This window comes from Leptidea sinapis, chromosome 11, assembly GCF_905404315.1.
Source record: "Leptidea sinapis chromosome 11, ilLepSina1.1, whole genome shotgun sequence".
NCBI classification, from domain to species: Eukaryota; Metazoa; Arthropoda; class Insecta; order Lepidoptera; family Pieridae; genus Leptidea; species Leptidea sinapis.
In genome coordinates this window covers 10,226,742-10,242,377 of record NC_066275.1, presented here as the reverse complement: position 1 = coordinate 10,242,377, position 15,636 = coordinate 10,226,742, and the positions used below count along the sequence as shown (strand labels likewise).

General features: G+C 34.1%; 2 protein-coding genes and 1 pseudogene across 3 annotated transcripts in view; 2 read left to right on the top strand and 1 right to left on the bottom strand.

Moving 5' to 3' along the window:
• Positions 1 to 15,636, top strand: part of LOC126966856 (programmed cell death protein 2-like) — a 285,939-nt gene that overhangs the window by 187,777 nt on the left and 82,526 nt on the right. The window lies entirely within an intron of this gene.
• Positions 340 to 8,366, top strand: LOC126966873 (kynurenine formamidase-like; annotated as a pseudogene).
• On the bottom strand, positions 13,464 to 15,443 carry LOC126966896 (uncharacterized). The gene is made up of 3 exons (XM_050811185.1): positions 15,160 to 15,443; positions 15,002 to 15,094; positions 13,464 to 14,349 (listed from the first exon to the last, which is right to left on the bottom strand). The coding sequence occupies exons 1-3, from the start codon at positions 15,179 to 15,181 to the stop codon at positions 14,132 to 14,134; spliced, it is 333 nt and encodes a 110-aa protein (XP_050667142.1). The 5' UTR covers positions 15,182 to 15,443; the 3' UTR covers positions 13,464 to 14,131.

The window sequence follows — 15,636 nt, the reverse complement described above, 5'->3', positions numbered from 1 at the left end:
TGTTTTCGAATAGTGTTTTTGAAGTCGGTTGTTTTTCGTTAAAAAAATTGTTTTTATTGATTATTCTGCTTTGTGTCCTAACCAAGATCATCATGTATGTAACGGAAATATGTTTCAACTAGTTAGTTAAAGATGTACCTAATATTAGTTTTATGGATTTTTCTTCTTATTCAATTTCTTGAGTGAAATCTTATTCTGTCACATATTTGCTATCGTATTTGAATAATAATACAAATGCAAAACACTAACAAGACAGTCATAAATATGAGTTATGACCGTTATCCTCTGCTCACAATAACCCGTTCTACCCACTAGTCGTTAGTCACTACATTTTATATCTTCTCATAACAACTCGTCATTTGTGATAAGTCCACAGCTGTACGTGAACCTTCGTACAATATTTAATTTAAATAGTTTACAATGTTTATTTATTTGCGTGCGATTCTAATTATTTATTCTAGCTTTTTGTATTTAGTCGACGCTAACTCGCAAAATATTAATGACTTATTACTAAGTGATAATTATGAATTCATTGACTTATCGCATCCATTCGACGGAAATACAATTTATTGGCCAAACAAACAAAGTTTCGTATACAGCAAGAAGGTCATTAAGGAGATGGACGATGGCACCACGTAAGTTGCTCATTCTTTTTTCAATAGGATATACTTTAATTAATAGCTTTCGACAAACAAGTATAGAATACTCTTCTACATACATAAAGAAAATAATAATGATATTTCTATCTTTTCATACTGACCCAAAAACTTTATGTAGTCACGATGAAAACCATAGCAATAATAACAAAGAATGAATTGTACGTAACTAATTGTCATCTACCTAGGCAGTTGATTTAGTATTATGTCTATACCATAGGTATGCAGAGAATGAGTTTGCAACATCCGAGCACGGAGGCACACACCTCGATGCTCCTTACCATTTTAATGAGAAAGGAGAACGAGTTGGACTCATTTCACTAGAAAAACTGATTGTTCCTCGTAAGTAATTCTATATTAGTTTTAATGGAATAGAAGTTGAAGCAAGCATCAATTTGCCCTAGAAATTACACGGTTGTTAGCGGCCTTCAAGGTTTATAGGTTCCTATTGCTTGACTTGAGCGAGAGGTATTTATTAAATGAAAATAAGGGACGAGCAGGATGTTCAGCTGATTGTAATTTATACGCCTTACCCAATACAATGCAGTGCCGCTCAGGATTATCGAATAACCCATAAATTCTAAGCAGCTCTACAACTACGCTCGCCACCTTGAGACATAAGATGTCAAGTCTCATTTGCCCAGTAATTTCACTTGCTACGGCGCGCTTCAGACCGAAACACAGTAATACTTACACATTTCTGCTTTACGGCAGAAATAGGCGCCGTTGTGGTACCCATAATCTAGCCGACATCGTGTGCAAAGGAGCCTCCCACTGTAAAATCACAAAAAGGTGTGATCACTCTAGATGCAAGATAGTAAAGAGCGTCAAAATACCAAATACAAAAAACAATTTGGAATTTTATGGCGCACATTATGATTCGTGGTACATCCCGGAAGGATAATTGGACCAAAGGAAACAATGCATAGTGGCCAATAAAGAAATCATGTGTCTGTCTACCGCACCAAAGATTTATGTTGGATTTATGGCACCGTGGCCGTGGGTAGGTTAATGGTACAATGACAATAGTAATGGCACCTAAATTTAGCTTGAGGTTGTATATCTCCAATGCCTATAGCTTCCGGCTCCATGTATGATGGATGATACTGTTTACCCACATGTTAAAATTGGTTTGTTTTCGATCGCTTTGCTGTTATTTCGCCACCCGTGAAATACATATCATTTTAAAGTTCAGGTGGCTTTATGTGGTCTTCTTCCTCAGTTCCACGTCTGACATCATCAAATATAATGATTTATTACTAAGCAGCCATTATAAATTCATTGACCTATTGCCTCCATTCGATGGAAATACAATTTGTTAGCAAAATAATCAAAGTTTCGCATAAATCAAGAAGTTCCTAAGGGAGATGGACAATGGCACGACGTCAGTTGCGTTTTTAAGGTCACAGAATAAGCTGTACGTGCCATGTATTAAGTTAGCAAGAGTTAAGGGCTTGTGTTGGTATTCAATTTTACAATAAAGTACCTATTAGAACACACTCAACGCATATTTAAGAAATATATTAAAACTTCTTTGACAAAGTAGGGTTACTGATTAAATAAAAGATAATAAATACTGCGTCATGCATACAATTGTATAGTATTATATTAAGTAAGCTAAGCAATTTTGTTATTATTTAATTTAAAAGATGGGCTCGGAGTTTCTTTTGCAGTTCTTCTCTCCATGTGAAAGTCCCTCTACGAACTGATGTAGCTTCATGACGTTTACCAAGCGTTGTAGCAATATATTATGGTAGTGTCAATGATATAAAAGTATAGATAGGTTACGTAGACAACATTCGGTGTTTGAAAATGATACACTAACGCACACATGAATAATTTAATATTGCAATAGCACACTACATTACGATTACACGTCAAAGAAGGATAGTAAATGCAATTATCGCAAGCGAAAAAGAGATAACTCTAATTTGCTAATTGCTTCGTATTTGTATAGAAAAAATACAGTTAATTCATCAGATATGACTTTTTTTACCGTACACCGTATATATGCCTAAATTACGATTCATTCACGAGTAGTGGTAGTAGTAAAAGCTATAAAGTAGTAAAATGCATTAAAATTAGGTAGATAATGTGTCATTAATTTTATAAAAAAATAATTTAATATTGATTATAATATATAGCCACATTGATGATATCAATTATTTATGCATAAAATAATAAAAAAATACAGAAAATTTATTGAATTAGGCGTTACTTTGCGGAAATCCATAATTATACAAATGTTTTTAAAACAATTCGACACGTGTTTTGCCTCTACACGAGGCATCCTCAGGACGTGTTGTCTCGCCAAAATTTTTCGAAGAACAAAAAAGATTTCGAATCGTTTTAAAAACAAATATTGGCGGAATTAGCACTAAAGAAAACTTAAATCATTAGTATAAAAAACATACAGACATCAAAACAAAACCGAAAGGTATCTACAGTAAGGGTCCCATTTTTACAATTTTACTAACGACGGCTCCCAAAAAGTTTTAAGATTACAATTACTATTTTTTGTATCTTATATTATTTATGAATGTCTTTTTGTTGAGGGTTTATTACAATAAGGTGATGGGAGAAGAAGAAAATGATCCATTGATTCATCTGCAGTTAGCAAGGGATATACTGAACGGGACAGTTTTACTGAAAAACTCCTACGTAAACAAATAGCACTCACTGTCTACATCCGCTACCTACCCTAAAACCTGTTTTAGTAGTTTGATAGTTCAGCTACCTATATATTTGTTAAAAATTATTACATTTCGTATTACATTCACTGCAACAACGACTTTTTTACATCATTTCCTAAAATATTCTACCTCGATCATCCCGCAACAGACAGCATCAATATTTTGTCATTTCTGTACATTAATCTAAGATCGGATTGGCGGCGATCGGCGTTGTCATGGCGACATATTTATTTTGTTAGATAAATAATGAAATCAAATAAAATTTTATAATTCATGATTTCTTAACTGCGGTATGTAATTCTATGATTTTTTTACTTTCGTAATTAGTGCATCTTCCCATAACACAAGACGGCATTTTAATGTTGTACCTATATCAAATTGGAAGCAATTCTGTCAACAACAAACGCGTGTTTACCGTTTTCGTATCGAGAGAGCGACTACGACCAAAGGAACAAATTGACTCAATTTAGGCGATTAATTTTCGGCGCGCTAGTGACATATCTCTCCCTCTTTTAATACTATAATATCATTGGTTAGTGTCGCTATTGTAAACAAATATTGAAGTCCGCTAAAAAAAAAGACTTTGAAGTCCGTTAAAAGAGAGAAGTTAGGCTGGTAATCATTTTTTTTCTTTGTTTTCAGTGATAATAGCAGACGTGAGTTCACAGGTCCCAACTTCGTCCTTTATAAGCACCATTTGGACCACATGATCAACGATAACTTTGGAAAGCCATGTGTGATTGTCTTCAAATTTGGCTGGAGTAAATTTATTCATAACAGGCAACAGTATTTAGGGTTGGGTGCAAACAATACATTGAACTTTCCAGGTATGTGACTGTGGTTTTATCAGATTCACTCTTAGTAGATCACAAATCATCACATCCTCCGTAGCTCCGCTCGCTGCGAAATGGCATGTGTAGGTAGCCAATACGATATAGAAATTCTATTCTTCTAAGTGCAATAGCAAAGTTAGTAAAATATTATGCATAGGTAGAATATAATCTAAGCCAGGGGCGTGCATTGGTTTCCTAGTAAGGTAGGTACTGTGGATCTAACTAGTCGAGTCGAGTTGAGCTTTGGAATATGAAAGATTGCTTACCGTAGGTATTTCATATCTAGCGTAAGGCAAAATTTTATGAGTCAAGCACTCATAAAATTTTATATACTAGAAGTTTGGTGATAAAAAAACTGAACCAAATTAAACTAAATTAACTTAAAAACTACTGCTATATTTATTTTGGTTCATAATGAGGTGGGCACTGCCTAATTGTCTATTTGATATGCACGCCCCTTTCATTTATACAAATTAAATTTGAATTTGATTCAATTTTAATTTGTATAAGTAGGACAGCGATAGATTGATACACAAGTGTAAAGAGGCCATGCGGTGGGGGTGAGAAGTATTCGCTACACTGATTTTCGAAGGCATTTCATATGGTTGATCACACGCATTTTGTAAGAAAGCTGTCTTGTTTCCAGTATCTGATTATTTAATGTCTTGCTGAAAAAGTAAGGTATCCCCACAATCGTCGAGTGATAACTGATGGGGAAAAATCGGATAGGCTTCAGGCTCTGTCTGGGGTACCACAGGGAACAACCTTGGGGCCTCTCCTTTTTATTATATTCATTAATTATAAAGCAAGAGTGTTTAACAAATGTCACGTTTATATGTTTTATGATGGCATCGTAACAGCAAAACTAATGAGGCAAAACTCTGACAAGTTAATCTCAGATCATCTCAGGTTTGGTCTCCTACTTCTAAAACCTGTACTGCCAGGATTAAACATTGGCTGCGACATGCGACACGTCGTTCCCTTCCCTAAAATATGGTTTAGGGAGGCGATGGCTGGCCCTTGCGTCATGCTCGTGCCAACTTGTGGTGGCAGGATGATCCTGTTACTAGATACTCTGCTTCATGTTCTTAAAATTAAAGTTATATTTTTTTTATTTATCGCTAATAAAATGCCCGCAAAACACGGTGTGTGTGGCTGATGCAACTACTGTACTCAATAACTTTTGTTTTGTTTTTAATTTACTTTTTTGACTTACTCATGTACGGCATTGCCTATTTGACGTTTGAGTATTTTTGTTGCATCACTCTACATAATATATTGTGATTAAAATGACTTGTAAAACGATGAAGGTGTAAATGTTGATTTAAGATTGGCAATGAAATTCTTGCTACTTCTTTTCATTAAAGTTGAACCTCCGAATACATCTGGACGCCTGTTAAGCCGGGTCCACTGCGCCAATTCTTTAACAAAACAAGTTAAACAGTCCGTTGTACATCTGTTTTTGTTTCATTGTTAAATGAGTTCCGATGAAGTACATGTGGCTGCTGTAAATACGTAGAAATAGTAGAATTAGTTCTCAAAAGAAGAATTAGGAATAGATTCCGGGTCTGACCATATTTGCTCTCATTCGTTCAATATTTACCTACGAATAAAAAATTGATGATATTATGTTCGGTATTAAAAACTTTTTTCGTAACTCAGAAAATGATTTACTGCTAATATAACATCCCAAAGAACCGGTGTTGCTGTTATCAGTTGTAAAAAAAACAAAATCTTTTCATTATTATTATTTATTTCAGTCCATCAGAAACTTTGTTACATTATGAGTTAATTCCCCTCCCCGCAGGCGAACGCAGGTAATGTTATCCATTTCTCGCGGTAAACATGTTGAGATATTTTATTTAATAGATCTATTAATCCACGCCTCTGATCGGTTAATAAAACATGGTTTTGTGTTAACAAACACGAAAACAGGACGCAGCGGACCCGGCTTTATTAGATATAATCCGCCGGCTAAACGGATGTAATCCACGCTCTCCAACCGCGGATGGAAACGCGCCCATAATCCAAGGACAATATTGTGAATTTTAATTCTAGCTTTGCTAATCTTTTAGGTGTGAGCGCCGAAGTGATGGAGTGGATTACGTCATCATATAAAAACATTGTGGGAGTGGGCGTTGATGTCTCTTCAGTTGATCCTGGATCCAGCACATCATTCAGTGCTCATAAAATCGGAGCTGCAGCTGGATTATATAATATAGAGAATGTCAATTTAAACAGGCCCGTACCAGGTAGGCATAAAAATAGCTTTATAAATGACATGAAGTTAATGTAACATTCGAGAAACACCGCTATTTTTATTTCTTTGTATATAATTTGTCCCACCTACATAATTAACAGTAACTGACAATCATATATTACACTTGCTTATAAACATTTTAAATTATAATCGAATGATAAAGGTACAATGATTTTAATAGGACCGCGTCCGCATCTATGTTTGTGTCTACAAATCCCATATCGTTTGCTTTGTTAGCATTAATTTTGTAATGTTTACTTATATATTGTATATGACACTTGCTTGTAAAACATTTTAAATTATAATCGAATGATAAAGGTACAATGATTGATTTTCTCCGTTTGAGTTTGCAGCTTCTTTAAATTGTATCTTGTATATTGTATACTTTAGTGAGTGTACTTCTTCAGCAGCCAAATCCATTGTTTCTGTAGTAGCTTAAAATTTATTGATCATTCTTTTATGTGTTCTTGGGAATTCTTATTATTTTGAAATTTGTTTCGAGTTAACCATAATTGGGATGAAAGTAATAAATTGTTATTTTCATCCCTAAATTTAAAATTTCCCTAATACGACAATTATATGCCTATAAACCTAAAACGCACCTTAGAAAGATACCAATTTAAACACTCCAATAGAGAGATGAATCAATGAATAGTTATGATACTGAAATGCAAAATTGATCCTACGATATTAAATACAAACGAAGTAAAACAATAATAATAATAATGAAGCAATTTTACAAAAATTTACTTGCCGCAAACTAGGCATAGCCTCTGTACTGTGGGTACAAAACAACGATATACTTAATACAATATACTTACTGAAACATACATAAATACTCATAAATATCCATGACTCGGAAACAAACATTCATATTCATCACGTAAATACACATACCGAACCCGGGACCTCTAGGTTAGTTGCAGGGTCACTAACCTAGATGTCCCTGAGACTAAGCACTGGACTATAGAGGTCGTCAATAAAACTGTTAACACTTAATTTGGAGATATTTTTGTGCACTGACTCGCCTTGTCCACAACCTGACGACACAGCCAGCGCCGCACAGAGTGCATTACATAATATGTAATAGGGATACGCAACTGATATAAATTGGGATCCAAAATATCGTTGCGCATATCGTTGAATATACTATCAATGTAGTGTTGATTATTCCATTAAAAAATCATTTGTTAATCAAGTTTGAATTACAACAGGCCTTTGTAAGCGTTAACCTTAACCCTATATGATGATTTATCAAAAAGAAAAAAATCTCTTTCTTTCCAATCTTGGATTTTGCATTCTCTTATTGCGAACAAATACATATTATCTCTCTATTGTTCTCCGCAATCGAAATTGAAATACTGCGGATTTATACTCATATGTACTTTTTTGAATATTTTCAGAATACGGTTGTACAGCTATTGTAATGCCAATGAAATTAACTGAAGGCACCGGCGCCCCCGCGAGGTTCGTAGCATTGTGTCCGAAAAAAAAGCAGTCTTCGTAATTGATTGTGCACACCAATTTAATTTGTATTCGACGATGATGAAATTTTTTCGGTGAACATTACTATGAAAACATTTATTTAATATTATAGTCTAATTATCGCATTGATATAATGGCAGTGAATAATTTGCACTTCAATGCTTGCTGTAATGGGGTGCTTTTTTCATAATTTGTTATTAGCTTGGAGTAGAACTGTGCTCCAGCGATTTTTAACTATCTTTGAATATTAACTCTAAAAGTTCTAGCCGAATTTAATGTAGCATATTTCAATACATATATTAATCCTTTATAATTGAAAACTCTACCAACTATTCTCTACTATACTAACTCGATGTACCTATCTACATGTTTACTTGTGAGTTCTGCAATTGTAAATTAATTGAAGATTGTATTAATAATTTTATCGAATAAAATATAAGGTGTTTTAATTCCTTAAGTAATAAACTCTATTTAATAATTATTAAGTCAGCAGTTTATGTTGGCTCATTCCATAGGGGATACCGTCCATCTGATCCTGAGACTTATTACTAATTATTTACTCACCTACAGGATGATTGATAATAAATATTGCCAATAGTCCTTAACGTCGAGTTAATCCGACGTTTTGAATGGGGTCAAAATCATGTTCAAAGATTCCGTTACATACTAGCATACGTATGAAGCTAATAAAAGCGTATTAAAAAGGCGCTTAATCCCGCGCCGTTTACGCGATTGTTGAACGTTACTGATTTTCAGAACGATTTAATTCTATCTCATATAATTAACAGTGAAAAAAAAGCTCTGATTTTTTTTTAAATTGATCTGTTCTATAAGTACATAGGACAGATTAGATTTTAGTAGGACCGCGTCCGCATCTATGTGTGTGTCAACAAATCCCATATCGTTTGCTTTGTTAGCATTCATTTTGTAATGTTTACTTCATGCGTAGGTATGCTATAACATGGTTCGTCATGCTCACTGCATGGCTTGCGGCGGCGTCGTGTGCTGAGTCGTCTCCTTCCCTCAAATAAGTGCGAAGGGAACGAATGTTGGTCCATGCATCAACTCGTGAACGGGTGCTGCTTGTGGTGCCAGGTCGACCTGTTATAGTTAATAAATCATTATATTTGTTGGATGCAATTACTAATTCAAATATTTATATTCAAAATCACTTATCGAACGTCAAAAACTACCACCCATTCAAAACAGACTGCCTCAGACCTGAGAAGAATCGGCGCAAGAAACTCAGCGGGCTTTTTGATATAAAAATATGGATTACAATGTGATATTGTACAATAAACATTTATAATTAAAGAGCCTGAGGGTGTTCGCTTTATTCCCAGTCCATGGTGTCATTAAGAAAATCGTTTATGCTATAGTAACCTTTCCCACAAAAACGTTTTTTAACAATTCTTTTAAATTTCGTATCACATTTGTTTTTTACATTTTCTGGGATCATATTGTAGAAGCATATACATCGCCCAACAAAAGACTTACTAACTCGACCCAACCGAGTAGTAGGCATAACAAGTTTATTTTTGTTCCTCGTGTTAACATCATGAATGTCACAGTTTTTAGAAAATTCCTCAATGTGCTTATGAACATACAGAACAACATTAAAAATGTATTGAAAAGCAACAGTCAAAACGTTTATTTCTTTAAATTTTTCTCTTAATGATTCTTTAGGACCTAGGTTATAAATCACGCGAATAGCCCTCTTCTGCAGCACAAAGATGGTATTAATATCGGCCGTACTGATCCATAACAATATACCATAGGACATAATATTATAAAAATAACTAAAGTATACTAGTCGCGCCGTATCATGTCAGTTAACCGTCTAATTTTCTTAACCGCATATGCTGCAGAACTAAGCCTATTCGCCAATCCTTCAATATGGGGGCCCCATTGCAATTTGGAATCAATAGTAATGCCAAGAAATACAGCAGATTCCACAGGTTTTACCACCTCTCCGTTTAATAAAATATTCGCATCTACATTTTTGACGTTTGGCGCGGTAAACTAATATATTTGGTTTAATGACTATTTAACAATAAGTTATTGGCGCTAAACCAGTACACGATGTCAGATAGAGCATTGTTTACATCGTCATATAAAACTTGGCGTTGTTTCACTTTGAATATAAGTGAAGTGTCATCCGCAAACAATACCACCTTGTGTTTTTTTCTACAAGGTTAGGTATATCATTTATATAAATTAGGAAGAGGAAGGGTCCAAGAATAGACCCGTGGTATCCCCATACCGAGAGGAGTCCCAGGAGATCTTCTGCCATTCATATCGACCCTCTGAATCCTATTATTTAAATATGAGATCAGAAGATCGAGCGCAGATCCTCTTATACCATAGTGACATGGCTTCCTGACCAGCATTGAATGTTGAACACAATCAAAAGCCTTGGATAAATCACAGAAGATACCAAGTGCCTTCTGTGAGTCCTCGCCAGCCTCAAAAATATTCCTAATGAGTTCAACACCTGCATCCGTAGTCGAGCGTCCGTAGTACAGCCAAATTGTTTTATATGAAATAACTTATAAGTGTTAAAGTGAGTAAGCATTTGGCTTAAAATATTTTTTTCAAAAATTTTACTTAGGGTCAGCAACACTGAAACAGGGCGATAGTTATTCGGGTCAAAAGTGAGTCCCGATTTAAATATTGGTATAATTTACTATATTTCAGAAGGTCAGGAAATACAGTTCAATACAGCTATTAAAAACTAGTGCTAGATATGGTTCTATAACGTCAATAACTGAACTTATTATGTTTACATTTATGCCTACATTTGTTTACATTTATGCATACATATATCAGCAGTTTTTTCATTTCTAAAGATTTTAAATGGTAATAAAGGTTTTAAAAAGTAACATCGGTAAAGTTTTAATTATTTCTGCTGCGCTAACAATACTGAATTTGAAATTTTGTTTACATTCCTTAACAGTTTCCAAAAGAAGTGACTCAGCAACACTGGTGGAGGAGACAAGAGTTCTTGAGATAGAATCTGGAATGTCAAAAAACTAAATTTCTCAATAGCAGAAGCTACTTCCTGCTCAGAGTGGATTTTAGTATTGTTTATTATAAGATTATATTCAAACTTGTAGTCTTGCGCTCTTCCAGATCCCAGTTAATAACTTTCCAAGTAATTTTTATTTTATTTGAAGTATTTTTAATTATTTCTCTAATATGCATTGACTTAGCAATAGTACATACTTTCTTAGATAAATTTGAATATTTTTTCACATATACAAGAAAAAAGATACATCATGATTACATGATGATCTCACACTACATAGATCATATAACCATTGTCTGCTCCTATGAATAATCCTGTTCAATAGACCAAAGATCTAGAAATTGTGTTTACATTACTACCTATATAGGCAGTAATGTAAACACAATTTCAGTTTCAGCTGCGTATTTTGATTTTGGACCCGATTTGGACAGTGAAATCAGTGGAGTAGGAGTTAGGTATTTTTTAAACCCAGACGAAAAAGAGGGTTGCTATAAGTTTAACGTTCGTCAGTCTGTCCCTTTTTTTCGATCAAGATCTGTTCAGTCGAGGGTTTTTTACGTTTTTAATCAAAAATAACACTCATATTATAAAGGGGAAAGTTTGTATGTTTATTTCTTGGCTTGTGTTTTTATTTGTTACTTCTTTACGTTCTAAAGGAATTTGGATTTAATGAGTTTAGGTAACGTTTAATGAGAGAAACTAATACTCAAATATAATATTTTTTTTTACATAGAATAATTAGTTAAACTGGTTAATTAAATGTTAAGTTCCTTGAATTAAACAAAAATTGTCTTTTAGACTTGGTTATCTTTTTGGTGTTTGCTATTTTATGTATGACAGCTTTTGTCAAATTTTAAATGTGGTTGAATTCAAATCTACTTAAATCCTTTAGTGATGAAATATAAATATGCTTATTTGGTTTGTAAATTTCTTCATATCTTGCTACCAACTGGCGCCAATTCTCTTTCACTATCTCGTGTACAGGAAAGCTGAAGAATATTAGCTTTTACATATTTGCGATGTAAATAAGTATCAAATATCACTGGATAACGAAACTTCCTTGATAACTTGTAAATAGCACTAGTTAGTAATTGTTCACGTTCTTGTAAGCCGTTCACATTACACAAAATACAATATTGCTAATCAAGAACAAGAATAGTAAAAATAAGTTTGAAGTCGGTTATTTTTCTGTTAATTTTATTTTTAGATTTTAAGTGAATCTGAACTACACTAACTAATAAATTGTGTAGATCTACTAAATTTCGCAATGCAGCAAAGAATGTAAGCGCACTGCAATTTTAATACAGACAGAAATTCTGACACAGATCGCACCCTTACTGTACGTCGTTAAGGAGTTCCATTGATATTTGACTACGACAATTATTTGACCATAACGATGTGACGGTAGGTGACTTAAATATCCGGATAGCATATAAAAGATTCGGCCTAGTATCGTTAATTTGCTCCTAAGAATTGATGAGTTCCGTTACTTTGTCATGGATCGCATAATCGGAACCAAACCAAACTCTCACCAAACTACTTTTAAAGTATATTCTTTCCAATAAAAAAGAAATTATCGAAATCAGTTGGCGCAATATTGAGTAATTCTCAAATTTGTCGCGTACATTCTTATAGCAAATTTAAGACTTTCATGGTTTTCTCATGGTTGCTATTATCAGATCTGAACCAAATTGCAATGGGATCACACGAGAAGTACCAGCTTTAAAAAAAATTATCAATTATCAAAATCGGTTCACCCAGTCAAAAGTTCTAGGTAACAAACATAATATCGGCGAATTGAGACCCACCTCCTTTTTTGAAGTCGGTTAAAAAGAGTGACTCTATTGTTTTCATTTCTGACTGTGTCCTTTCATCTGTCCTATTCTGACAAGCGGATCTTGTCTGGGAATTGTCAATAATTTTACCATATTTAATGGAAAAATATTAACTTTATTAAATTTTCTTACGCTTTTTGCTTATCCATCTTATATAAATAAAATAACCTTACCGATGATAAGTCACACCATCTTTTGAATTATTTAAGCACTTTTTATAGCACGCCTAGGCTTGTTGATTGACACACGACTGAGGAGAAAAGTGTGCTTACATTGTCTTTAAGCACACTTTTGCCGTTCCACTGTCAGACTGCGAACGATATGTCCATATGTATAGAACGTCATTGGTTAAAAAGGCTTTATTTTCGCATTTTATTTACATGCCAGCACACTTCTTTTAATAAGAACAGTGCATATTAAATTCATGGATGTGCTAACTATCAAAATTTTACTACTTCTAGTTTGATTTAAAAAAAATGATATTGCTATCATTTTTGTGATTAGGTAACGTACTTTCGATATCCGTTTCAAGTTTTTTGATATGTTTAATAGTTACGGGATAATCGTCTTGTCACACTAACCATTACACAGCTGGCTGGTAGGTACATAGATATTTATTGATGTTTTATAATCAATAACTTAAATTGCGTAGGTCCATAATTATTATTTACCCATTAACACATTCAGTGCCATTGACACGCCTAGCGTGTCCACACTAATTCTTATCTGCATGCCGCCAGCACGCCGGGCGTGCTCACCGTTTTTCATCTATATCTCAAAGATTAGACAATATTATTGTCCGAAAGACTCTGAGCATAAACTTTCTGCCGTAAGCTAAAGTATTCTGAAGTGGTTCCAGGATCTGATATTTTTTTAAGGTTCATCAAAAATAATCTATTATGTAATGCCGCGAACATACCAGGCGTGTTCATCTCCAGCAGTTCTCAATCTTTTATATTATTAGGTCAATTTACTACATTTATAATGCCAATAATAAAATATAGAATATTTTTTATAAGTTATCATTTATTTTATTCCTTGGCACTTAGGTTGAACAAAAAAGATAAAATAAATTGCATAAAATATTTACCTATAATGTACCCCTTTAGGTACCTAATTATAAACGCTTATCAGCTGTTGTGTAACTCGGATCTGTTTCCTTCTCTCTCTTTCACCAATATCTTTTCATTCATCGGAAGAAGACAAAACCCTGCCCAGGATCTATTCCAATGTTATAAAGCTGAAGAGTTTGTTTGTTTGGTTGAACGCGCTAATCTCAGGAATAACTGGGCCCATTTGAAAAAATCTTTCGGTGTTTGATAGCACATTTATTGAGGAAGGCTATAGGCTACTTTTTATCCCTAAAAAGTAAATGGTTCCCGTAAGACGTGGGTAAAACCGCGGGGCACTGCTAATATTAGATACGTTTGGCGATCGTTTATAAATAAAGTCCCTAGTAGGAATACCATTTACTTCAGTTGCTTGCCAATTATTTTTTTGTAGTTCTGTAAATATATCTTGCGATGAGTTCGGTGAGCTTGATGCGTTCGCGATGTATTCTGAAAGCAAATAATGATCAACAATTATTTAAAGTCGTATAAAGTGGCTATAACTTTTAATAAATGTCATTTTTATTAAAAAAAAAACAATTAGGCGAAAAAACCAAAAATATACTAACGTAACGTAACGACATTAACTATTCTATGCGGACGAAGTCGCAGGCAAAAGCTAGTATTTAATAAACAATAAGTTCAAAACATTTACTGTCTCCAAATTAAAATCTAAACTTCTTAGAATTGTAGACAGATTCCTGTAACGTTTTAAACATCTGGAGTTGAAATGTTATCAGCCTATTTGTAAAACAATAGATGCGTCAGCAGTCAGCACGGCTTGTTTATTGTGTTATTAGCGATAATATATAACAGTGCAAATAATGTTTTCAAACACAATCTTCGGTTTTTTAAGAATCTTTTTGTTCCTTAATTCTTTTGTGTAAAATTGATGCGGTTAATTACTTGCGGTGCTGCTTCAAAAACCTTATGAAATACGTTAATATTGACAATATAATGTGCTATCTATAGGTACCTGCATATCATAAAGTAGGTACCAGGTACCGACCGAATGATTTACAATTTAACACTAATCCACTACGTCACAATAAGTGCACTAAAAGTTTTAAGACAAGATAAGAGAAATATGTTATCGGCTCACCTCCTACTTTTGGGCGTTTTTGTGAGGGTGGGCTATCTGCTTGCGTCGCATCATCATCATATTCCACTGTTTCTTGCACATATTTTGTTTTCCCTAAAAAATCATAAATAAGTAACCAAAGGTTGAAATTCACTGATCAAATTACGATAAATACTTACCTTGGAATCTACTAACTGCCATAATTTAACTTTCAAAAGCACAAACACTGCTAAAAACAAAATATCTCTTCAGTAACTCGAGAAAGACTGATCAATAAACACGGTTGAAGCCGAAATAACGCTTTCTTTGATTTTACCTCTTAACAGTGCCGGTGAACACGCCTAGCGTGCTACGTAATTCCATCCTGCAGTGCCGCGAGCACACCTAGCATGTTTGCGTTTTTTATAGGGCGGCATCGCTGGGAAGTATTAGAAAATCGTGGTGGCATTGAATGTGTTAATCTGTGTTAGTTACAAACCTAAATAACGGATCTAACATGTTTCGTTCGCAAACGCCAGATTACAAGCACGATGCGCACGGAGCAATCGTACAATGAATCCTTATCTATAGGTTCATACATGCTCGAGTTAGATGCGAAGCATAAACGCTCTTAAAAAGGGCAATAAATTTTCTGTTATTTGTTCTCATTAACCCAT